The sequence below is a fragment of the Anguilla rostrata genome, chromosome 3 (assembly GCF_018555375.3).
Source record: "Anguilla rostrata isolate EN2019 chromosome 3, ASM1855537v3, whole genome shotgun sequence".
Lineage (NCBI taxonomy): Eukaryota > Metazoa > Chordata > Actinopteri > Anguilliformes > Anguillidae > Anguilla > Anguilla rostrata.
In genome coordinates, this window is record NC_057935.1 from 73,400,750 (window position 1) to 73,424,471 (window position 23,722).

Consider the following 23,722-nt stretch of genomic DNA (forward strand, 5'->3'; position numbering starts at 1 on the left):
TGCCCCAGGCTACCCATGTGAGCGGTCTTTACTGGGGCAGACTGTAAAGACCGCTCACATGGCTAGCCTGGGGCAGACTGACCCAGTAAAGACCACTCACATGGCTAGGCTAGCCGCTTCATGACCAATGGCTCTGGGGAAAGAGGGCTGTTTTGCACTGTACTCCAAGACATAAGAGCAGAACCCAATATAGGAATCGAACCTACAAACATCTGGTCATCAGCAGTCTGAACTACACAGACTCTGCCTGGTACAAGGTTTGAGTGTACTGTCCAGCCCCCATTTGTAGGGAGGGAAATAACTTTAGTCAAATTTTCAGCTTGAGTGTGTGTGTGTGTGCGTGTTTGTGTGAGTGTGTGTGTCTGCGTCTGTATGTACGTGTTTGTGTGAGTGTGTGTGTCTGCGTCTGTATGTACGTGTTTGTGTGAGTGTGTGTGTCTGCGTCTCTATGTTTGTTTGTGTATGTGTGGGTCTGTGTGTGTGCGTGTTTATGCGCGTGTATGTTCATGTGAGTGTATGTGTGCATGTTTGCGTGTATATATGTGTATCTACGTACACGTGTGAGTACACGTGCACTCTTACGGTGTCGGGTGCTCCTGGAGGTCACGTGAAAGTCACACGGATCCCTGGTCCCTGTACAGTATCCCCCAGCTCCAGCTACACTAATACACCCATCAATAGTGCCATTGTGTCCCTTCACTGGCCTGAACTGGACCTGTGTTAACAGGAATCTACATTCTTCAGAGGACTCCGCTGGTCCTCACAAAACAAAGACCCCTCTTAATGCCCCTTCTTAGCTCTCTAATACATTACTCATTACTGTAACTGTAATGCATGTAAGCATTTAAGGTGGTTTTATATGCTGTTTATGGTTTTAAACACTAAAGATACACACACACACACACACACACACACACAGGTGAGCGCACAGAAACATACGCATGCACGTGCTCACACATCAGTAAACTCCACTGAACACTGAAAGTGACGTTTCTTTAATGCGTCAGTCAAATGGATTAAGGACAGAAGGAGTGACATGGACACAATGATCCGTTTGTTCCCGCGCAAGAGAACAGTCCCAGCCATATACATATATACAAATATATACAGTACAGGAGAGTGGTGTACAGTATGCTAGCAGTCCTGCTCACAGATCTACAGGGGAGAAGCAGCACGCACTCAGCGCACAGCACAGCCTTCCTCTACCCCAGAACTCCACTTCCCAGCATTACCCCATGACAGAAGCCTTCTGAATGAGCCAATCAGACCAGTGTGCAGAATGACCAATCACAGTCAAAAACAGCAGAGCCAATGTCATACGACAGGGCACAGGACCAGGGCGAAGAGCTGAGCAGATGAGCAGATTATCACACATCTGAGCTCACGCATGTCTGTTCATTAACTACATAAATGTATATGATGCTTATTTTTAGCCCTTTAGCTGTTGAGTAAAGAGTTTGTGAAATCGGGCCAAGTCAGGCTGTGTATGATTTTCTCTGCTGCCCTCTGCTGTTTGCATGTTGTTATTGCTCCCAAGCATTTGAGAGGACAGACAATTTAAATTTCCTTACATTTAACACACCTGTGCCTGCGAGGTGAGAGGCTCCAGGTTTTAGAGGCTAAATATGAAACACAGGGAGGGAGGAGGGGGTGTTGCATAGAGGTAGGGATGGTACCGGTACATTAACCAGGTAAAATAACAGGTGTGAATAAAACTACACTGTCTGTCAGCCTGTCCTCCAGCATCTAAAACAAAACCAAGTCATTTATAAAACAGAAAAAAGCCAGGTGACACACACACACACACATACAGACAGACAAACACACAGAGACACACACACACACACACATATACAGACAGACAGACACACACACAGACATACACATACAGACAGACACACACACAGGCCCTGCTCTCCCGCACTGTGGCTCACAGATGCAGCGAGTGACAGCAGATGAGTGAAAGGTCAGAGGTCAGAGTGTGCTTCCTGCTGCCAGCCCACAGTGTTAAGCACACACAGTCATAACAAGCTGTGAGCTGAGAGAGATGCTCTGCTCCTGGGCTCCCTCCAGTGGTGGTGTCCTGCAGGGGCTGGCGCCCCCCGGTGGTACAGACGCACACTGCAGCATTAGAGGGAGCGGGGTGTCATTGCAGGACCGTGGGACTGTACTCTGGTCGGCGCGTCTGGATGATTTTGGGGCGGGGCCTGGGGCCATCCTCTTCCTCACCTCCTGAGCTGTCCTGCTCCGCCTCACACACGTGCACCACCACGCTGGGGGTGGTGGGAGTACCTGTGTGTAGCTCGTACTTTTCACCTGGGGGGGACAGGGGGGTGAGAGACTGAGATCTCAAACTGGGACTTACGGCAGAGTGCACACAACAGTGGTGTTTGCTGACTGCTTTTTGGAAACAGTCTTTATGTACAGGACAGTAGTTAAATACTGCGTGTGTGTGTGTGTGCGTGTGTGTGCGCGCGCGCGTGTGTGTGTGTGTGTGTGTGTGCAGGTGTGTGTGCGGTACCTGGCGCCAAGGTGGAGACTGCACACAGCAGGTCGTAGTTGATGACGGGCTTGGCGTCCTGGGCCTGCTCCCAGCCCACAGGGGGGGACGCTGGGGGGGAGATCAGGAACTGCTTATCAGGCTTGGGGGGCTCCAAACGGGGGCTCCCGATATGCACAGACTGGGAGAGGGAGGGAGGGAGGAAGAGAGAGAGGGAGGGAGAGCGAGGGAAGAGAGAGGGAGGGAGTAGAGAGGGAGGAAGAGGGAGTAATGTAACTGCTGCTCTTATCCAGAGTACCTTATGAAACACATTCAGAGTGAAGTACAGCAAGCACTGGAGGGCACTACTGCCTGTGCCACAGAGAGGGTGTAAGATAATGGGGGGGAGGGGTACCTGTGCCACAGAAAGGGTGTAAGATAATGGGGGGGGGGTACCTGTGCCACAGAGAGGGTGTAAGATAATGGGGTGGGGTGGGGTGGGGGGGTACCTGTGTGAGAGAGGGGTTGTGAGGTAATGGGGAGGGGTACCTGTGTGTGAGAGGGGGTGTGAGGTAAGGGGAGGGGTGCTGTGTGAGAGAGAGGGTGTGAGTTAAAGGGGGGGGTACCTGTGTGAGAGAGAGGGTGTGAGGTAAGGGGGGGTGCCTGTGTGAGAGAGAGGTGTGAGGTAAGGGGGGGGGTCCTGTGTGAGAGAGAGGGTGTGAGTTAACGGGGGGGGGTACTGTGTGAGAGAGAGGGTGTGAGGTAAGGGGGCTGGTGCCTGTGTGAGAGAGAGGGTGTGAGGTAAGGGGGGGGGTACCTGTGTGAGAGAGAGGGTGTGAGGTAAGGGGGGGAGGGGTACCTGTGTGGAGAGGGGTGTGAGGTAAGGGGAGGGTGCCTGTGTGAGAGAGAGGGTGTGAGTAAGGGGGGGGGGGTACCTGTGTGAGAGAGAGGGTGTGAGGTAAGGGGGGGAGGGGTACCTGTGTGAGAGAGGGGGTGTGAGGTAAGGGGGGGGGGTACCTGTGCGAAGTAGAGCCGCAGCTCCTTGCCGTGGAAGACGCTCTTGTGCAGCTGAGCGCGTGCCTCCGCGGCGGCCATGGCGTGCGAGAAGCTGACGCGCACGCGGCGGAAGCTCTTAAAGAACTGGAAGGAGGCGCCGCCATCGAAGGCACGAAACAGGGCCTCGAACCCGGCCTGCAAACACACAGGAACTGCGCTCTTAGCACACTGAGAAGACACTGAGAACACACAGGAACGAGCGCGGTGAGCACACTGAGAACACACTGAGAACACACAGGAACGAGTACCGTTAGCACACTGAGAACACACTGAGAACACACAGGAACGAGTACGGTTAGCACACTGAGAACACACAGGAACGAGCACTGTTAGCACACTGAGAACACACAGGAACGAGTACCGTTAGCACACTGAGAACACACAGGAACGAGCACTGTTAGCACACTGAGAACACACAGGAACGAGTACCGTTAGCACACTGAGAACACACTGAGAACACACTGAGAACACACAGGAACGAGTACCGTTAGCACACTGAGAACACACTGAGAACACACAGGAACGAGTACCGTTAGCACACTGAGGACACACTGAGAACACACAGGAACGAGTACCGTTAGCACACTGAGAACACACTGAGAACACACTGAGAACACACAGGAACGAGTACCATTAGCACACTGAGAACACACTGAGAACACACTGAGAACACACAGGAACGAGTACCGTTAGCACACTGAGAACACACTGAGAACACACAGGAACAAGCGTCATTAGCACACTGAGAACACACTGAGAACACACAGGAATGAGCGTCGTTAGCACACTGAGAACACACTGAGAACACACAGGAATGAGCGTCATTAGCACACTGAGAACACACAGGAATGAGCGTCATTAGCACACTGAGAACACACTGAGAACACACAGGAATGAGCGTCATTAGCACACTGAGAACACACAGGAATGAGCGTCATTAGCACACTGAGAACACACTGAGAACACACAGGAATGAGCGTCATTAGCACACTGAGAACACACAGGAATGAGCACTGTTAGCACACTGCACCCTGGCTGCTGGAGAAAGAGCCGTGCGGTGCCATGGTAACCAGAGGACCCTTTATTGAGTCAGCACAGCAGTATCAGCCATACGCTCTGTAAGTCTCTGGATACGTCAGCTAAGCAAATGCATAAGTATGCAACGTTATGTCGTGTAATGTAATACCATGACGTCCTTAACTACGCAACACCACAGAGCATTACAATGATAAGACACATTCAGACTTCAGCTTTACGCATTTGGGCATTTACACAAATAGTAAATGCAATTCAGTAGAGAGCACAGCAGGAATCTTGAAGCAAGACAGAGAAACAGACAGAAGGACAGAATACACTGCCTGACCGTAACCACAACCAAACAACCTTAAATGCACCCAGACCTGGCCAACCATCTTCACCGTAAAGTGACCAGCTCAACCAACAGTAGGCCTGTATAGACCTCAGCATTAACCACGACCATAACAGGCAGCAGCCTTAAGCACAACACCAGGTACACCAATATAACCAAAAGCCTGGGAATTAACTACTCAGACGCAGTTTACCCAATAATGAACCGTAACCACAGTCAGACCAGTCTTACCCGTGCTTCGGGTTTGACGAACACTTCCTGGTTCTCCAGCGAAACGACCAGACACAAGTGATCACACTTTGTGGTCTTCAGGTGCATGATGGGAGATCTGATGCAGAAGTGGCCAATCCACTGGCACGTCAGAGGGGTCGGAGGTCGCAGGGAAAATAGATGGCGGGTGGGTTTAGCTTTTCCCAGCAGGAGCAAGCGGAGAGGAAACGGATTCAACCGCCACACAGGAAACAGGAAACTGACCAATCAGAAAGCAGGACTGTCCCAGAGTTCAGGAAGAGCTTGCCCCCTCTCAGGAACAACAGAAAACAGGCACTGGAAAAATGACTCGAACAGTATTTCACAGATAGGCTATGTCCTGCTGGTCAGTGCTGTCTGTTTCCCTCTCGGTCAGGCTGCAGACACTGCAGGGCAGGCAGCTCTCCGTCAGCAGAACCTTCCGGAGAGATCAGCTGCTGCCAGGCCTCGCTTCAAACAGCCCTGACACTCAGCGGCTCTGCATTTTATACCAGCCATCCACAGGCCCCGCCCACCTCCCCACAGTACATCAGAGCTCCACCCACTTTGGGGCAGGGCATCCATCCGTGGCAGAAAGCCATGTCCTGCCCTCACTGACTAAACAGTTACACAATGACAGAGAGAGAGGAGTGGAAAATGGTGACATCACGCTGCTCTCTCTCTCTCTCTCTTGCTCTCCCTCTCTCTCTCTGAGGATGGAAACTCTTACTCAGCATATCCTAGCAGAGAGACAGCTGTGTTACCCAACAGCATACTTTCCATGCGTGCTCAAACCATTCCTCTTCCACAGCATTTCCTCACTAACACCAGTCAGAGGAGACCTGTGCTGATCTGGGGTCCCTGGTGTGTATCCTGGGGAGTTTACTCAAAGGCACCCCAAAGAACACTTGCCTACTGACCAAACAGGCTGAGCCACGCGGGTGTGCAATTCTGGACTCATTCACAAGAACAGAAAATATGTATTTGTGTCACTGGGTGTGAGCGTGAGCCATTGGGTGTGTGTATTTCACTGGATCTGAGGGTCATGGATTTATCTACAGATAAATAAGTAGTGCCCAGAGTGCTGGATTTGGGGCAGCAGTGGGCAGTTTTACCCAGAGTGCTGGATTTGGGGCAGCAGTGGGCAGTTTTACCCAGAGTGCTGGATTTGGGGCAGCAGTGGGCAGTTTTACCCAGAGTGCTGGATTTGGGGCAGCAGTGGGCAGGTTTGCCCAGAGTGCTGGATTTGGGGCAGCAGTGGGCAGTTTTACCCAGAGTGCTGGATTTGGGGCAGCAGTGGACAGGTTTGCCCACAGCGCTGGACTCCAGACACGAGGACTCTGTGTAAATTTGAATAAATATTACTTAGCTTAGCTCGAAATAAATGATATTAGTCATGTGTGGACGACTGACAGTCACCTGTGTGTATAACATAAGCCTGGGGTTCAATGAACCAAAAAAAAAAGAACCAAACCACTGAACAACTTTAGCCACACATCAAGAGTGACAAGCTCCTTAAAACTTGCACTTTCCTGAGCGATATTTTAACAAAGGGCTTACAGCACAGCCACTGAACAAAGCCGAGTGTGGGTGTGTGTGTGAGGGTGTCTAGACATGTCTCCACACAGATACTTCCACACATTACTCCAAATTAATCTCCAAATGAAGACTTCTCCAGGAAGAGGCCTTCATAGTTTGACACCCTGGGGCTTTATCACGCCGTCTACCTGGTGCAAGTGCATTGTGGGAGCTGAACTCTTCCATGAGTCACCAGGAGTGCAGAGCACTGTTAATATTTTCCACAGAGAGAGTGACTACCCTGATACTGTAGTAAATGTCCTGATACTGTAGTAAATGCCCTGATACTGTAGTAAATGCCCTGATACTGTTGTAAATGTCCTGATACTGTAGTAAATGCCCTGATACTGTAGTAAATGCCCACATACTGTAGTAAATGCCCAGATACTGTAGTAAATGTCCTGATACTGTAGTAAATGCCCTGATGCTGTAGTAAATGTCCTGATACTGTAGTAAATACCCTGATGCTGTAGTAAATGTCCTGATACTGTAGTAAATGCCCTGATACTGTAGTAAATGCCCTGATACTGTAGTAAATGTCCTCCTTGGCCTGCTTTCCCTCTGCATGTGACAGACACGTGAGTCAGCTAATGCAGGGAAAATATGAGCATGTTTGGGTTGGGTGTGGCGTACCACACCCGGTGGCTGCTGGACAGCAGCTCAAGGTAAGACTCCCACACTCCCAGCCTGCACACACACTCCCCATTGCCACCAACACTGGAAAACCTGCACACATGAAGACTCAATACCCTCCACACCACAGGCCTGGATTCTCCTTCAATTTTGATGGTCAAACATTATAAAATTATTAAACATTGAATTTTCCTCAATGCAAACCAAATTTGTTTCTTCATAAATTTCAGTGAGTCAGTCTGAGCCAGGCCTAGCCTTGGGGCACACGGAGTAAATTCAGCCTGAGATTCAAATGAGTAAGCCCCACCTTCCAGACTCAGGACATCACTGCTGTCAGCGTGGAATGTGTCCATCTAACTGCAGATGCAATGTCACTCAGCTCTTCGGTCTTCAGCGAACTTTCCCTGACCAGGGTTCAGGGTACTTTCCTAAGCATGTGACACATCTGCTCATTTGGCTAAATTTTACATTTACATTTTACTGTATTTCCTTAAAGTATCTTCTCTACCAGTCTGTAGGGGCAGAGTGGGGTATTTACACAGCTCATACAGGAGACCTGGGGGGCACAGTGGGGTATTTACACAGCTCATACAGGAGACCCGGGGGGCACAGTGGGGTATTTACTGAGGTGACCCAGGAGACTGGGGGGCAGAGTGGGGTATTTACTGAGGTCATCAACGAGACCCAGGGGCAGAGTGGGGTATTTACTGAGGTCATCAACGAGACCCAGGGGCAGAGTGGGGTATTTACACAGCTCATCCAGGAGACCAGGGGCACAGTGGGGTATTTACTGAGGTCATCCTCGAGACCCAGGGGCCAAAGTGGGGTAGCAAATTTCATATTTTAGACATAACTAATAAATAAATCTGAATTTTAAACTCACGTGTACAAAAGGTTGTGCCCCAAGCAGGATTTCAACTAGCTTATTTTTTCTTCCTGTTTTGGTTTATTTGTTTATACACCTAAATTTAGCAAGTGGATTTCACCACTTTAAAAAGACACAATCACGAAGTCACAGATTTTCTTTCCCCAAAACCTTTAAACTTGAATACAGACAGACAGATACTGTTTAGTCATCTGACTTGGCATTTAGTCAAAATGAAATGCTACTATGGGGCCGTCCCGTTTTAGACAAAGGCTATGAGTCACAATTCCCCCAAACACCGCAGCATTCACACACACACAGATATTTACGGAAGGAGGATTCAAGCACTCTAAATGTGATAAAACAATGAAGCCACGCAGTGCGTCAGTTACCCTGCACAATGTGAGTCAGGCTCATGTTTATTCCCATTCACAATGCATCTGGAACATGGCATTCAACCAGCATAATGGAACACAAGGGGTGACATTTTATTCACAGAAAACCAGCTGTTTACATTTGAACGTTTCACATCATTTGGTTGTTGGTTAGTTAAGTTGCCTTAGGACTTTAGTGTTATTTCATACAGACTAGTTGGTCTGGAAATGCTGTTAGACCGATCTGGAACTAGTCTGTATGCAATAACACTAAAGTACTAATGCTGTACTGTCTTGGGCACTTAAATTCATTTGAAAAATGAAGTATGGCTTATCATGGATTAGCCTATTAAACATTTCTGATTCCATGAACAAAAATGTTTTTACAGGTAGGCCTACATATTAATTATGAATGTATTTCATCTTTTTGGAGAAAATGCTTTCTTTGTATACAATGATATGAAAACCAATCGAATTGTTAAGGACACTGTATTCTTTCTGAAAAATAAAAAGTGAAAAATATAAGTTGTCCAGCTGTTCCTGGCCAATCGAAACGTCCGGATGCCAGCAGACACTCGTGAGTAGAGCTCCACAGACTAACAGGACTTTCCACCAAAACAGCGGAAATTTCCGTCACAAGACTGCTCAGTGGACCCGGCCTAACGACTTCTCAATAAATCCTGGCTAAGTAATAATTTCACCAAAAAGAAAATCTTTAAACTGTAAAACTTTCATCTGTCTCTGTTCCATAGAGCAGGTAGAGCAACAGCCAACACAGATTATGTGAATTCTGTAATTCTCTCTGATGCTATTTCTATGTCAGTTTTTGTTGGATTTAATATTTTAACGGTAATCTTCATGCAGCTCAGATAAAATCCTCCCCTTTTCCATTTTTATCAAATAAAAAGCTTGAACTGAACTTGCTGTAGGACTCACTGTCCCACACTGAGGCTAATCCTGCTGTAGGACTCACTGACTCACACTGAGGCTAATGCTGCTGTAGGACTCACTGACTCACACTGAGGCTAATGCTGCTGTAGGACTCACTGACTCACACTGAGGCTAATCCTGCTGTAGGACTCACTGTCCCACACTGAGGCTAATCCTGCTGTAGGACTCACTGACTCACACTGAGGCTAATGCTGCTGTAGGACTCACGGACTCACACTGAGGCTAATCCTGCTGTAGGACTCACTGTCCCACACTGAGGCTAATCCTGCTGTAGGACTCACTGTCCCACACTGAGGCTAATCCTGCTGTAGGACTCACTGTCCCACACTGAGGCTAATGCTGCTGTAGGACTCACTGGCTCACACTGAGGCTAATGCTGCTGTAGGACTCACTGTCCCACACCGAGGCTAATCCTGCTGTAGGACTCACTGTCCCACACTGAGGCTAATCCTGCTGTAGGACTCACTGACTCACACTGAGGTTAATGCTGCTGTAGGACTCACACTGAGGCTAATGCTGCTGTAGGACTCACTGACTCACACTGAGGCTAATCCTGCTGTAGGACTCACTGTCCCACACTGAGGCTAATCCTGCTGTAGGACTCACTGACTCACACTGAGACTAATGCTGCTGTAGGACTCACGGACTCACACTGAGGCTAATCCTGCTGTAGGACTCACTGTCCCACACTGAGGCTAATCCTGCTGTAGGACTCACTGTCCCACACTGAGGCTAATCCTGCTGTAGGACTCACTGTCCACACTGAGGCTAATGCTGCTGTAGGACTCACTGTCTCACACTGAGGCTAATGCTGCTGTAGGACTCACTGTCCCACACCGAGGCTAATCCTGCTGTAGGACTCACTGTCCCACACTGAGGCTAATCCTGCTGTAGGACTCACTGACTCACACTGAGGTTAATGCTGCTGTAGGACTCACACTGAGGCTAATGCTGCTGTAGGACTCACTGACTCACACTGAGGCTAATCCTGCTGTAGGACTCACTGTCCCACACTGAGGCTAATCCTGCTGTAGGACTCACTGACTCACACTGAGGCTAACGCTGCTGTAGGACTCACTGACTCACATTGAGGCTAATGCTGCTGTAGGACTCACTGACTCACACTGAGGCTAATGCTGCTGTAGGACTCACTGACTCACACTGAGGCTAATCCTGCTGTAGGACTCACTGTCCCACACTGAGGCTAATCCTGCTGTAGGACTCACTGACTCACACTGAGGCTAATCCTGCTGTAGGACTCACTGCCACTGCCATGTCCCTGTGTTACCCTACACCAGGTCAAATGAAGCTCAATTTGAATTATATTTCACGGATGGGATACATTTTTCCAGGCTTCCTGTTTTTCCATCACAGCAGGGTAAAGAGTGCTCTGTCGTTTCGCGCTGACGGCGCTGTTCCTGTCCCGCATGGAAGGTGGAATGGAACAGTTTGTTCGCTGACGCGCGGGTGTGGCGCTGCAGGTGGAAAAGCCTAACTCGGGACACGCGTGGCACGTGACACACGCAGTAAACATATTTTGATGCATAACAATGAAATGCTACAAAATACGAAACACTGCCAAACAAGCACGCACGGTAACAGTGAACAACGTGAACGCAAAAGTTCATCATAGATTGTGGGCTTCACCCACTTGACTTTCGCCCTGTAAAGTTACTGTGACTTCTCTAAACCATGTCGATGTTACCCGTCAGTATGCAGCGTTACGGTTGGGTGACAAACGTGGTGCACCTTGACTGCAGAGAGGACCAGTCAAAGCGTTAAACACGAGCAAATGAGGCACTTGCAAAAGCCACAATTCATTTCGGCTTTTGCAGTAAACCTGTAAACCGAAGGAATTTAATAGTAAATTGCTGAGCTGTTTCAAACGGAAACGCATCCAAACTGTCACCGCAAAAAGTACAATAGTGTGCATAGCCTACCGACTAGCTCATGTTCATACAAACATCGGCATCTTAGCTGACAAGCAAGTAAACGGAGGTGTTTTGCAAAATAGTGTTTCTGCATAGTAAATTACGTAGAAGTGATAGGCAACTAGCTAGCTAGCTAATCAAACAACCGTGCAGCTAAGCCAGGTACACATGACAATGTTTGGCAAACTCACTGACCTAAAGCAAAGTAACTCATCAAGCACGCCTGCTTTTTGTCTACAGAATAACGTAGTAATACAGTGAACGCTATAACGGATAATATGCCTTTTAACAGATTCTTACCTTTAACTGTTGATCAATGAAGACATCCTCGTTTACTTTGCAGGCGATAAGCGCGTTGGGGAGGTCGGTGAAATGCACATCGACCTGGGCCTCCTCGTTTGTCCCCGGTTGCTGCATGACTTGTCGGGGCGTGCACGCGTATCTTGAGGTTGGGCAAGGTTACACAAGCAATTTATTCCCGAATGCTTGTTATAAAGTAACAGACGAAAGTTAGATGACAAGTGCTAGCTGGCTAACGGTAGCTGTATAATGACGGATCTCTTCCCCGCTATTCAACACAGCACACAAATACCGCCGCAGCGCTCGTTACTTTCTCTGACCTCGACTGCAGAATTAAAAGTGTAGAATGGCAGCGGCAATATATATTTATTTATTTGTCAGTGCTGTTTTAAAAATTGTACAAGGTCAGACAAGACAGGCTTGTCAGAAAGGTAATATCTCTAATTCAAGGTGATGACGTCCACTCGGATGACGCACTGCTGTCATCAGAGCCGAAACAGTACACAGCCCCGCGTTGAGTGCCTAATAATATATAAAAAAACACGTAAATAAATCATTTTAAAAAACCAAAGACGAAACAACGGAGACGAACTTCCTGTTTCTAATTTTACCAGCCTTGTCATTGGTAGCCTACTCCAGTACAAGCGTGAACAATAGTCGAAATGCTATCAAAGCCATTTTCGTCAAAGGCGTGAGTGCAGATTACATTACAACAAAGAGAATAGTGTTTTTAGGCCTTCACTTTTCACCATTCATGAACCGGCTCGTGTGGATTCCTGACAGCGCTAAATAAAGATAATAACGCAGAACGAACTGGAGCCCGCAGTTCTGTGCTCGCACTTGATGGCCGGTTTGGAGACAGCTGATCAGATGGGCGGATTCACTTGCAGTGGTCGCATTTCGCCCTCTGCTGGCCGTACTGCGAGGTGTAAAATAGATCTGTACTTGTATCAGGAAGGCCAACTCGTGCGTTTTGTTTATGAACCGAATCACTGTTGCCCAGAGGTTGGAAGTCCAGGTTCAGAAACTAAAAGTCCTCCCCAGCATTTTGTTCCAGTCATCTGGATTTGCTAATTAGCACGATTTTTTAGCCAGGAGGTAGAACTACTTAGTATTGAGTTCATGGGTGGAAGAAACACATCGCAGTACTTTTACTTTCTGACCCCTGGGCTGTACACCTCAGTTTTTTCATTCAGCTCTGTAAAGTTAGCCATCTCTGCTATGTGAAAGAGAGACCTGAAAATATCCAGCATAATTAAATATCTGTAGTCCCCACAGGATCAATGGCCGAACATGGGCCAGAGGCAAATTAAAAACACACACGTTTGGGCTGTGGGGTGTTGGGACGGCTGCTTGGAAGGCAACTCTGAGGATGGCAGATACATTTTGGGTACCACCTGTGCCTTGTAGAGGATCACTGTGTTGCTTTAGGACAGCGTGGTTATGCATTGAGTTGTGCAAAATTAAATTTATAATGCTGATATTTATCCTCTGCACTTCAGGTTTGGGCCACAGTTAAGAGCATACTGGCTCCACCCCACATTAGATTTGAGTTGAACTACAGGAATTCAAAACTAAGTGCAGTTATTAAATCAATCCAACTGGTCGTTACACATTGGTTGTGAATGGGGTGAGTTCTTTCTCCCCATTCATTTTAAAGTGCTTTAAAATTTTATGAAGTGCCATACAATTGAAATATTTCTATTTACAATTTTGAATATATAATTAAATCTATTGTTAGGGTTAGGGTTTGGGTGAGAGGCAGGATTACACCCTGGACAGGCCGCCAATCTATCGCAGGGCACACACACCGTTCACTCACGCACTCATACCTGCGTGCAATTTAGAGTCACCAATTAGCCTACCTGCATGTCTTTGGACTGTGGGAGGAAACCGGAGTACCCGGAGGAAACCCTCACGGACACAGGGTGAACATGCAAACCCCCCTCTCTCTCCTGCTGTCTCGCAGAGGACAGGTAGTTTGTAGGTTAATCCCTTGCTTGTTCTGTATTTCTGATGTATGCTGTAATCTGATTAAGATGCTTACTCTGCTGACTTGGCTTGGTGGGATTCATGGGGTGTGGGGTGGGGTTGGGGGGCTGGGGATGGGGTGGTGGGGTATGTGCTGACTTGACTTGGTGGGATTCATGGGTGGGGGAGAGTGAGGGGGGGGGGGGCGTGTTGCAGGAGATAATCTCCAGGTGCTTCTGTGCATCCATTATCTGAACTGTGTGAATGTGGCTGTTCTTAACTGCAGCATACCAGCCTGTTCCTCTGTATTTTAAAAGGGAATCAGAGCTGTGAAGGCTTCCACTGGTAACAGCTGCATTTAGGGTGGGACAACATGGATGAGCGTATTACTTCACAGTCTCCATGAAAGGAGAGCAAGTGCCCTGTCGTTCATAGCTTCCCTCCCACCACACACACACATGCATGCACACATGCACATACACACACACACACATGCACACAAGCAAGTGCGCACGCACACATGCACAGACACACACACGCATACACACACACAAGCATGCGTGCATGCACACACAGACACACATAGAAACTGGATCCCACCCACTTACCACCAGCCAATCCTGCAGTAGAATCAGTTACACCATATCAATTACCACTATTTGCCTGAAATAAATAAGGCATAACAGAGGGAGAAAGTGTGTGTGTGTGTGTGTGAGCATGTGTTTGTGTAGGTGTGTATGTGCGTGTGTGTGTATGTGTGTGTGTGCGTGTGTGTGAGCATATGTGTGTGTGTGCATGTATATGTGTGTGTGTGTGTGTGTACAGACACTCATTTTGCATACTGATCAGTAAAAGGTTTGATGCACAGGCAAGGTCACTGGAGGAGTGGGGAGGGGAAGGAGGCGGGGCCAGTGGAGAAGTGGGGATGTGGATGAGTGGGGAGGGGAAGGAGGCGGGGCCACTGGAGGAGTGGGGAGGGGAAGGAGGCAGGACCAATGGAAGACGTGCTTTGCAGGAAATTGGGGAGGATGGGACGGATGATTGGGTATTATTATCAGACACTAATGAGTGTGACATTGATAAGCAGAGTGACCCTATAATATGTCTTTAGCGCTAACCCCTGCTCTCCTGCTCATTCATCAATCATTATCTCATCGCCTCATCGGTAAATCATTTATAAGCTCTGAAGAGGAAAACTGACAATAGAAGAAAGAACTCTCACCAGCAAGACCTGCAGCTTCCTGCTAGTTTCCCTTCATCTATATGTGTGTGTGTGTGTCTGAGTGTATGAGAGAGAGAGTGTGTGTTTGTGTGTGTGAGAAAGAGAGAGCGTGTGTGTGTGTGTGTGTGTGAGAGAAAGAGAGAGTATGAGAGTGTGTGTGTGAGAGAGATAGAGAGAGAGAGAGTGAGAGAGAGAGAGTGTGTGTGTGTGTGTGAGAGAGAGAGAGAGAGAGAAAGAGAGAGTAATGTAATGTAATTGGCTAATACATAGACCGGAATCATCTTGGATAAATACGTTTCTGCCAGATGTGATTCTCTGGTGGGCCAGCAGGGGGCATGCAGGCCTAGGAGGAAAACCAAAGCCTGGATTCTGTTCCTGGGATGGGTTGTCTCATGCGTGTCCAGGTGCATATGGTCTGGATGCTGTGCTCTCTAGACCCTTGTCCCCAGTAACAGAGACTCCCTGCTGGGTCACAACTTCACAACAGGATGAATCCATGTTACTGAGAGCAGGAAGTCCAGTTCAGCCCAAGATGGGCTTCGGATTTCCCCAGTTCAGATTGGGACAAATTACAACCTGATGAGCAGATTAACTCTGGCTGCTTTGGGTCTATAATCCCATTCCCCATCATGTCCTGTAAGTACATAAAACACAAAAAACATTTCTCCTGATATTTACACTTCCCAAAAGAAAAAGCCTTCTGGCAGCATCCATCTGTGACTGAGGAATGGCGGTTTGTATGTTTGATTAAAAAAATGAATCACAGCAGGTTAGTTACTGGAGTAACTAACCAGCTGTGCACAATATAAGCTTAGGACTGCTATTTATCTATCTCTGTTCATCTATCTCCACCGGTGATCTCATCCCTCTCTCTCTCTCTCTCTCTGTCTCAGTCTCTCTCTCTTTCTCTCCCTCTCTGTCTCTCTTTCATCTCTTTCTCTCTCTCTGTCTCTCTCTCTCTCCCTCTCTGTCTCTCTCTCTTTCTCTCTCCCTCTGTCTCTCTCTCTCTCCCTCTCTTTCTCTCTTCCTCTCTCTCTAACACAGTAATACTGCAGCCTTTAAAGTGTATTACATATCTGTAATGTAATCTTACTCTATCTTCTTACTCTATTTATCTTATTTTTCTTACTCTATTTATCTTATCTTATTTTATGTTCACTGTTACGCACCACCTGACCAAAACAAATTCCTTGTATGTGTAAACCTACTTGGCAATAAACCCGATTCTGATTCTGATTCTGATTCTGTACATGATATGCACTTGACACTGCTGTCAGCGAGAGACTTTACTCAGAACACTGTGGACACGTCACTGGTGGAGAGACGATTGATTTACAACACCAAGCCTGAAAATGACCCAGCCTCAGCATTCCCAGATATAGAGCAGCTAGATCAGTACCACACTCAGCTAGATCCACACTCAGTTAGATCAGTACCACACTCAGCTAAATGGTAAATGGTAAATGGACTGCAATTATATAGCGCTTTTATCCAAAGCGCTTTACAATTGATGCCTCTCATTCGCCAGAGCAGTTAGGGGTTAGGTGTCTTGCTCAAGGACACTTCGACACACCCAGGGCGGGGTTTGAACCGGCAACCCTCCGACTGGAGCTAGATCAGTACCACACTCAGCTGGATCCACACTCAGCTAGATCAGTACCACACTCAGCTTCTGTAGATTAGTACCACACTCAGCTGGATCCACACTCAGCTAGATCAGTACCACACTCAGCTTCTGTAGATTAGTACCACACTCAGCTAGATCCACACTCAGCTAGATCAGTACCACACTCAGCTTCTGTAGATTAGTACCACACTCAGCTGGATCCACACTCAGCTAGATCAGTACCACACTCAGCTTCTGTAGATTAGTACCACACTTTAAACTTATAGAAACACATTTTAACTCAACAAATAGAATTGTCTTTATTGGGATCACTTTGGTATCAGTCATGCTAATGCAAGCATCCCCCACTTACCTAGTGAAGTTCACTTCTGTGGCCTGTAGGGGGTGTATGTGCACAGGGGACTGCCTCAGACAGAAGGGCTCCGGTGAGACACCATTTCACCACCTGATCTCCTATCAGCACCAGCCACCCTCAGCCAATGGGCCCTTAGCAAATACAGGGATGCATCATTTATTAAACATCCTTCAGATACATGTTCCTGCCCCTGGTTACCAGTCGCTTCTCTGAGGATTCATTCTGTAATAGCACGCACGCACGCACACACACACACACACACACACACTGAAGGAAGAGGGCAGCTGTCGAGTGACTGTCTGTTAGTCTCACTCCTGACTCTATTGAGCGTTTAGTGACAGAGCCCAGCACGGGGTGAGACTGAATGAGAGGCATTAAGGCAAATTAGCCCGCATAGGGTTGCTGAGAGGGAAGGTTCCAGGCAGCAGGGTGCATTATGGGTAATAGTGGCTGCTTGCGGTTTGTCTGTGTGTCTGCATATCGACTCTGACAGAACGCTTGAGTGCGTGACGAGCTGTAGGTAATTGTGTACAAATGTAAAGAAACACATTATCTGTCAGGGACGTTATTTTATGGAGCAGAGAAGATAAACAGCTGCTGATAATGACAACACAGTGAACACACGGTGCGGTACTGTGTGTGGTAGTCTTCTGTTTCAGCTAACTATAAATAATGACTCTAAAATACTCTCTCTCTCACACTCTCTCTCTCTCTTTCTCTCTGCGATAGAGAAGCTGTTTTGAATCCAAACTGCAAATTGGAAGAGGAAGCACACCAATGCAGTCTCTGTATCATTATGTGTGCGTGTGTGTGTGTGTGTGTATTTGTGTGTGTCTGACTGTTTAAACAGAAACAGGGCAAGAAGTTCCTCTAGGGGGACTTCTCATTTCACTTCTCCATTTGTGCTCCTGTGCCCCCCCCCCCCAGTATATTAATAACCCTGACCCCTGACCCCTGAACCCCTTTCACTTCCACACAGCCAGCAGGGGCTCACCTGAAGTGAGGGGGAGACAGGGCTGCTCTCTAGGTTCTCAAGGATCAGGACCCCTGGGTCTCTCCTGTTACTCGCTCTTCTTCTCTTTTCGCCACGAGCCTGATGACGTCATGGCTGTGGGTTTTGTCACTTTGCATGATAAACACAGAGGCCACTTCCCCCAGGCCCTGTCTCCTGCTTCCTTCCTCTAGTTCTGTTTTTTTGTGAGTGTGCGTAACGCAAACATAACTGACTCAATACTGACACAAGCCTCCCTGCTTCTGCCTCCTGCTGTTAGTGCCTCTAGCCCTGTGGTGCCCATGGCTGTTCGTCTGGGGCTGTCCGTCTGGGGCTGTCCATCTGAGGCTGCTCATCTGGGGCTGTTCGTCTGGGGCTGTTCATTTGGGGCTGTTCGTCTGGGGCTGTCCATCTGAGGCTGCTCATCTGGGGCTGTTCATTTGGGGTTCTACATCTGGGGCTGTCCATCTGGGGCTGTCCATCTGAGGCTGCTCATCTGGGGCTGTCCATCTGGGGCTGTCTGTCTGGGGCTGTCCATCTGGGGCTGTCTGTCTGGGGTTGTCTGTCTGCGGCTGTTAGTCTGGAGCTGCCTGTGGTGACTGCTGTCTGACAAGAGCATGCACTGGAGCTGTGATGCGGCGCTGCACTGGAGCTGTGATGCGGCCCTGCACTGGAGCTGTGATGCAGCGCTGCACTGGAGCTGTGATGCGGCGCTGCACTGGAGCTGTGATGCGGCCCTGCACTGGAGCCTTGAACCTGCAACTAGCCAATGTCAGGAAAGACAAGCTGAGCAAAACTTCTGCAGAACAGATTTAAGAGAAGATGCCATTATTATTATTATCATTATTATTATTATGAATAATAATAATAATAATAATAATAATAATAATGTATTTTATTCCCCTTTTCTACACATGTTGTAATGCAGAGAGCTGAAGAGAGCTTTGGTGCATCAATACACATACACACATACAAGATACATACGTACAATATGGGTTTTAGCACTTAATTTAATTTAATTAATTTGCTCTTGATTTGAAGGAAACCGACCACCACAGCCACTGGAGCTTTCCAGGTCCCCTGACGTACAGGTGCATTCATAAGTCTGGAGTTTGGTGTCACAGCAGTCCCTCAATTCACCCGCAGGTGGCAGTATGCAGCCGGTTGAGTTGGGTTTGTCTGTGAAAGTCAGTTCAGAGAGATCAGCTGGAGGGGCCTCAGCGTCTGGTTCTGAGCAGTGTGGAGCAACAGGAGCTTTGTTTTAATCGCTTATAAGAGAAGGTGAAGGATTCTTCCAGGGCAGATGGATATGCAGTTGTGCCGTGTACTCGTGCTGATTCTGATGCAGTCAGCAGCCGCTTCATCTATACGGCGCATGCAGTGATGTCAGTCACCATGTTCCCATAACTGGAGTCATAACAAAAAAAATAACCAATGCGCTCCAAAAAGGATAGGCTTCAGACAGCATCCCCAAACGGTGCGTCATGTTTATGCAACTTTATCATTTCCCTCTGGCTGCAGCGTGAGTGGGGTGCTGGGCCTCTGCAGGGGTTAAAGGTCGGGGGGGGGGATTTCCCCAGAAGAGAAGAGTGTATTCAATACCAGAGGACCAGCTGCGTCTTCTGCTGCTGTTAAGAGCAGGTACCGGAAAACAGGCGAGTAAGTCAGAGGGTTTTTATTACTTATTTTACACACCCATTCCAATGTGTCTATCATCAGATTCATCGTTGAGTCAGCCTGTAGCACTAAAAACCCCGCATGACATCACCTCCCCCGTCCTTTGGGACTGTCCTGCCAGGTCAGTACTGTGGGAGTGACAGAGTTTCCTTTACTAAGACAGAGTGGAAAAAAGAATCAAAGTGTCAGAGAAGACTCAGACGGGAGGGAGAGGTCTGGCCTCCATCCCCTCCACAGAGCAGTGCTTGTAATTTAGTCATTAGAAGCTCGAACTCTGCCCCATAGGCACGCGCAGGGGGTTTACTGATGGGGAAAACAGTCAGAAAAAAACTCTCATCTCTCCTCAACATTAGCAAGACAGAGTTATGGCTCTATAGCCACACCACAGTTTATTCTGTTCTTTGTGTCCAAAGGGAGGAAAAAGGAATGTTAATGTTTTGTGAAATGCCCAGCTTCTTCAATAGCAAATGGTCTGATTAATAAATGTAATGTAATGTTTGTGTGTCTGAGTGTATGTCTGAGTGTGTGTGTATCTGAGTGAGTGTTTCTGAGTGTGTGTCTGAGTGTGTGTGTATCTGAGTGAGTGTTTTTGAGTGTGTGTCTGAGTGTGTGTGTATCTGAGTGAGTGTTTCTGTGTGTGTGTCTGAGTGTGTATGTTTGTGAGTATGTGTTCGTTCCAATGAACTTTGGTATGTTTGTTGCTTTGGATAAATTTGGTCTGCCAAATAAATGTAATGTAATGTAATGTGTGTGCATCTGAGTGTGTGTGTATCTCAATGAGTGTTTGTGAGTGTGTGTGTTTCTGAGTGAAACAAATCTATTGTTTTGACTGCCCTTAATTATTTAAGTTGAACATTTATCAGTGTATCAAGTTGTTTCAATGCCTGCGATGAACTGTAATAATTGAAATAAACACCATTACTCACAGCTATTTCATGAGAACAGACACACTCCTGAGGGAGTTGGGAATGTGTCAGGTCTCCTTCAGTCAGTCATGATCCCATAGATTTCCAGGAAGATCCCACATTAAACAGAGCATTGCGTAACACCTCCTCAAACCCTTTCTCCTGGAAAATTCAGCTCCCTCATGTCCATGATTCACCAGAGCAAAGCCGCACAGAAACCCCCTCCTGGTTTGGCATCTGTAGAGCAGTGTCTGTAGAGCAGAAATAAAATACATTTAATTGCAAATAAGAAGCTTGTACACACAAGGGGGAGAAAAGAGTGGAGAACTTTCTGGAAATCACCGACACATGGCTAGCCACCCACTCACTGGGAATAATCAAGCTGGGTCTCTAATCCAGCGCTCTGCATTCCAATGTGAAGAAATAGCTGGATGGCTATATAATTACTCATCAGTGTGTGTGTGTGCGTGCGTGTGTGCGTGTGTACGTGTGTGTATGTGTGTGTGTATGTATGTGTGTGTATGTGTGTGTGTGTGCGTGCGTGTGTGTTTGTGTGTACGTGTGTGTGTGTGTGTCAGCATGCACACACACACACACACACACACAGCACACACACATGCACACATACAGTTTAGAGAGGAAACTTCCTGTCAGTGGGGTGCATCTGTTTTGTTTTTAGTTTAACTCTTGCTGCAAGTGTTCGTTATCTTGGATGTCACAACGCAGCACAATAATACCCACACAGCAAAGCTGCTATTTCCTGCTGCCCCCCCCCCCCCACCCCTGCCACTCTAACCACTCTCTCTCCTCGAGCAGCAGGAACTGAAAGCCTCTTTTACTCTGTGTTCACCACCACAATTTTAACCGCAGTTTTTTTTCATTTTTTCTCACATTCAGAATGTCCACTTGTATTCACAGCTAGATTAGGCGGAACAGCGGGAGATCAGAAGGGTCATGCTGCCCTGCATGTCCACCACAGAAGAAGAGATGTTCCAATACCATGCCTTTATTTTCCTCTTATTTTCACTCCCCCATCCTTCTCTTCTCCTCTCCTCCCCCTGTCCTTTTCTTTTCCTTCACTCCTCCAGGACTTCTCTTCACTCCTCCCTTCTTCCTATCCTTCTCTTCTCCTCCACTCAGCGTGTGTGAATGCGGGCGTGCTAGTGTGTGTGAACGTAGGCGTGCTAGCACATGCTAGCATGGGCTCCTAGGACTGTAACCATGACAACCTGTCCTGACCTTTATGTCATGACAGGTCACAATATGGTAAACTCTCACATCACCAGCTTCATTATGAAAAGGGGGGGGGGGGGCAGACAGATGAAAGGTCAGATAAACTGGAAAAAAACTCAACCTACAGCTTTAATAAAACTAAAACACCTCTCACCAAACTCTAAAGCTATAGCTATAGATAATTAGTTAAGTTAGCTCATTTAGTAAGCAGTGCTGCTTTCCCTAAATAGGACATTATTGTTTTAAAAATGCGTGGAGATGTAAAATGTCTGGAGTATACGTGTGTGTGTTTGTGTGTGTGTGTGTGAGAGAGAGAGAGAAAGAGGGCCTTGCTGTGTCTTGCTATGTCAGATCATCATGTTCCTAAGTGACATGTCATAAAAATCAATTAATTACTTCTAAGTGGCAGTTAAGAGTTTGGACAGAATACAGACCCATGAATTATTGAGAAGATTTAAGGCTGAACTCTCTTCTGCTTTCCTTAACAAGCTTCCCCTGAAATATGAAGTCATAATGTCCCCTGAAACTGGACAACAGGACACTGAGAGATGGGGAGAGATCAGGAGGGGGAAATAGAGAGGGGGAGAGAGACAGAGAGAGAAGGAGAGAGGGTGAAAGGGAGAGGGAGAGAGGGAGACTAATCGAGAGGGGAATTAGGATCACATGATTGCAAGAGCACAAGTGAATAGTAACAGATAAATTGATAAATGTGTTTTTATTACAGACCATTTTAGTGATGCAAAATTTTTAAAAACTGGTTTACAACTTCATACTGTTTTCTTTTTTTTGCACTGCTTGAACTGATTAAAACTTAAAAAGAAATATTCTCACAAACATGAGGTTTTGATCAATACAGGTTTTTTGGCTTGCTTGTAACTTTATTTGGATAAAAACTGGTTCCTCTTGGAAGACATTTACACTATTGTTGATACCCCACACATAATTTGTCAACTACAAAGTCATTCATATTTTATTTGTGATGGATTAGACAGAGAGATGAAGAACATTCACTCCAAAACTGTTTTTGTTATTCCAGGCTTTGAAGATATGCAAACCCCAATTCCACCCCCCAAAAAGAAAAGAAAATAAATAAAAAACCTGTTCCAGTGGCAGAGATTCAGGCATGAACCTGGGTTGCCATGGGAACCCAGGCCTGCTCTCCTGGGCCTCATGCCTCACAACGGAACTTTGCTAACGCCTTTGCACTTCCTCTCTGTCTCTTTCTCTATATTTCTGTCTGTTTGCCATTCATTTGTTTCTCCTTCTTCTTCTTCTTCTCTTTCCCGGCCCTCAAACCTTTTTATTTTTATTATTTGTCCTTTTCCTCTTACTCATGTGCATCTTCAGTGACTCTTCCTCCATTGGTCTCTCAGTCTTACTGCATTCTCTGTAACGGCCACTTCTGCATTGCAACATCCAGCAGCCTTGCGCACGCATGCAGTGGGGTTTTAGGTGCAGAGAAAACTTGCTTTTGGCTTACAAGCTGTGCGTGTGTGTGCATGCGTGCGTGTCTGTCTGTGTGTGTGTCTGTGCTAGAGAGGGGGGGGGGGGGGGTGGGGTGTGAAAGAGATAGAACATGTTTTTGCTTCTAAACTTTGGCCTCAGGGGCCGCCACATGAACTCACATTAACTCCGATCCCGAGTCGTAGCGTGCTGTGCTTCAGAACCGGGACTTACAAACTTGTTAACATAACCTTTAAGTGGCTAGAGCCACAGCTTGTTGGGCTTTGTGGAGCCGGAGGGCGGAGGGTGAGGGGGCCGGGTGTAAATAGCCCAATAGCTGCCGTGTGACTATTTTCACCCGGGTGCAAATAGACACTGTTAAATTGGACGATTTATTTATGTATTTATTTGACGTGCGGAACACTGGTTTTGTGCTTATTTATATACGTTCTTGTTTGTTTGTTTGTTTGTTTGTTTTTTAATCCCGATGTCGTGTTAAATTGGTTTGCTCTCGTCCTGCTCTAAGCGCCATTA

At 47.3% G+C, this 23,722-nt stretch overlaps 1 protein-coding gene and 1 long non-coding RNA gene across 4 annotated transcripts; both read right to left on the bottom strand.

Moving 5' to 3' along the window:
* Positions 1 to 979: 979 nt before the first annotated feature.
* LOC135251910 (calcipressin-1-like) lies at positions 980 to 12,651 on the bottom strand. 2 transcript variants are annotated; one of them, XM_064329773.1, is made up of 4 exons: positions 11,765 to 12,651; positions 3,497 to 3,670; positions 2,522 to 2,681; positions 980 to 2,316 (listed from the first exon to the last, which is right to left on the bottom strand). In XM_064329773.1, the coding sequence occupies exons 1-4, from the start codon at positions 11,879 to 11,881 to the stop codon at positions 2,147 to 2,149; spliced, it is 621 nt and encodes a 206-aa protein (XP_064185843.1). In that variant the 5' UTR covers positions 11,882 to 12,651; the 3' UTR covers positions 980 to 2,146. The 2 variants fall into 2 exon arrangements, with proteins under 2 accessions (XP_064185843.1, XP_064185845.1); XM_064329775.1 differs by lacking the exon at positions 11,765 to 12,651 and adding an exon at positions 5,136 to 5,622.
* Positions 12,652 to 18,853: 6,202 nt separating this feature from the next.
* Positions 18,854 to 23,523, bottom strand: LOC135251914 (uncharacterized). 2 transcript variants are annotated; one of them, XR_010329230.1, is made up of 3 exons: positions 22,180 to 23,523; positions 20,534 to 20,763; positions 18,854 to 19,761 (listed from the first exon to the last, which is right to left on the bottom strand). It is a non-coding gene; the product is annotated as an uncharacterized LOC135251914 (long non-coding RNA). The 2 variants fall into 2 exon arrangements; XR_010329231.1 differs by having other exon boundaries at positions 18,855 to 19,558.
* Positions 23,524 to 23,722: the final 199 nt, after the last annotated feature.

Excerpts from the sequence above, each read along its gene's own strand:
- LOC135251910 (XM_064329773.1), bottom strand. The coding sequence starts at position 11,881 with ATGCAGCAACCGGGGACAAACGAGGAGGCCCAGGTCGATGTGCATTTC. Across the intron at positions 2,682-3,496 it reads TGCGGCTCTACTTCGCACAG|TCTGTGCATATCGGGAGCCC; the intron begins GTACCCCCCCCC and ends TCCCTCTCCCAG. Across the intron at positions 2,317-2,521 it reads AGTCTCCACCTTGGCGCCAG|GTGAAAAGTACGAGCTACAC; the intron begins GTACCGCACACA and ends TGTCCCCCCCAG.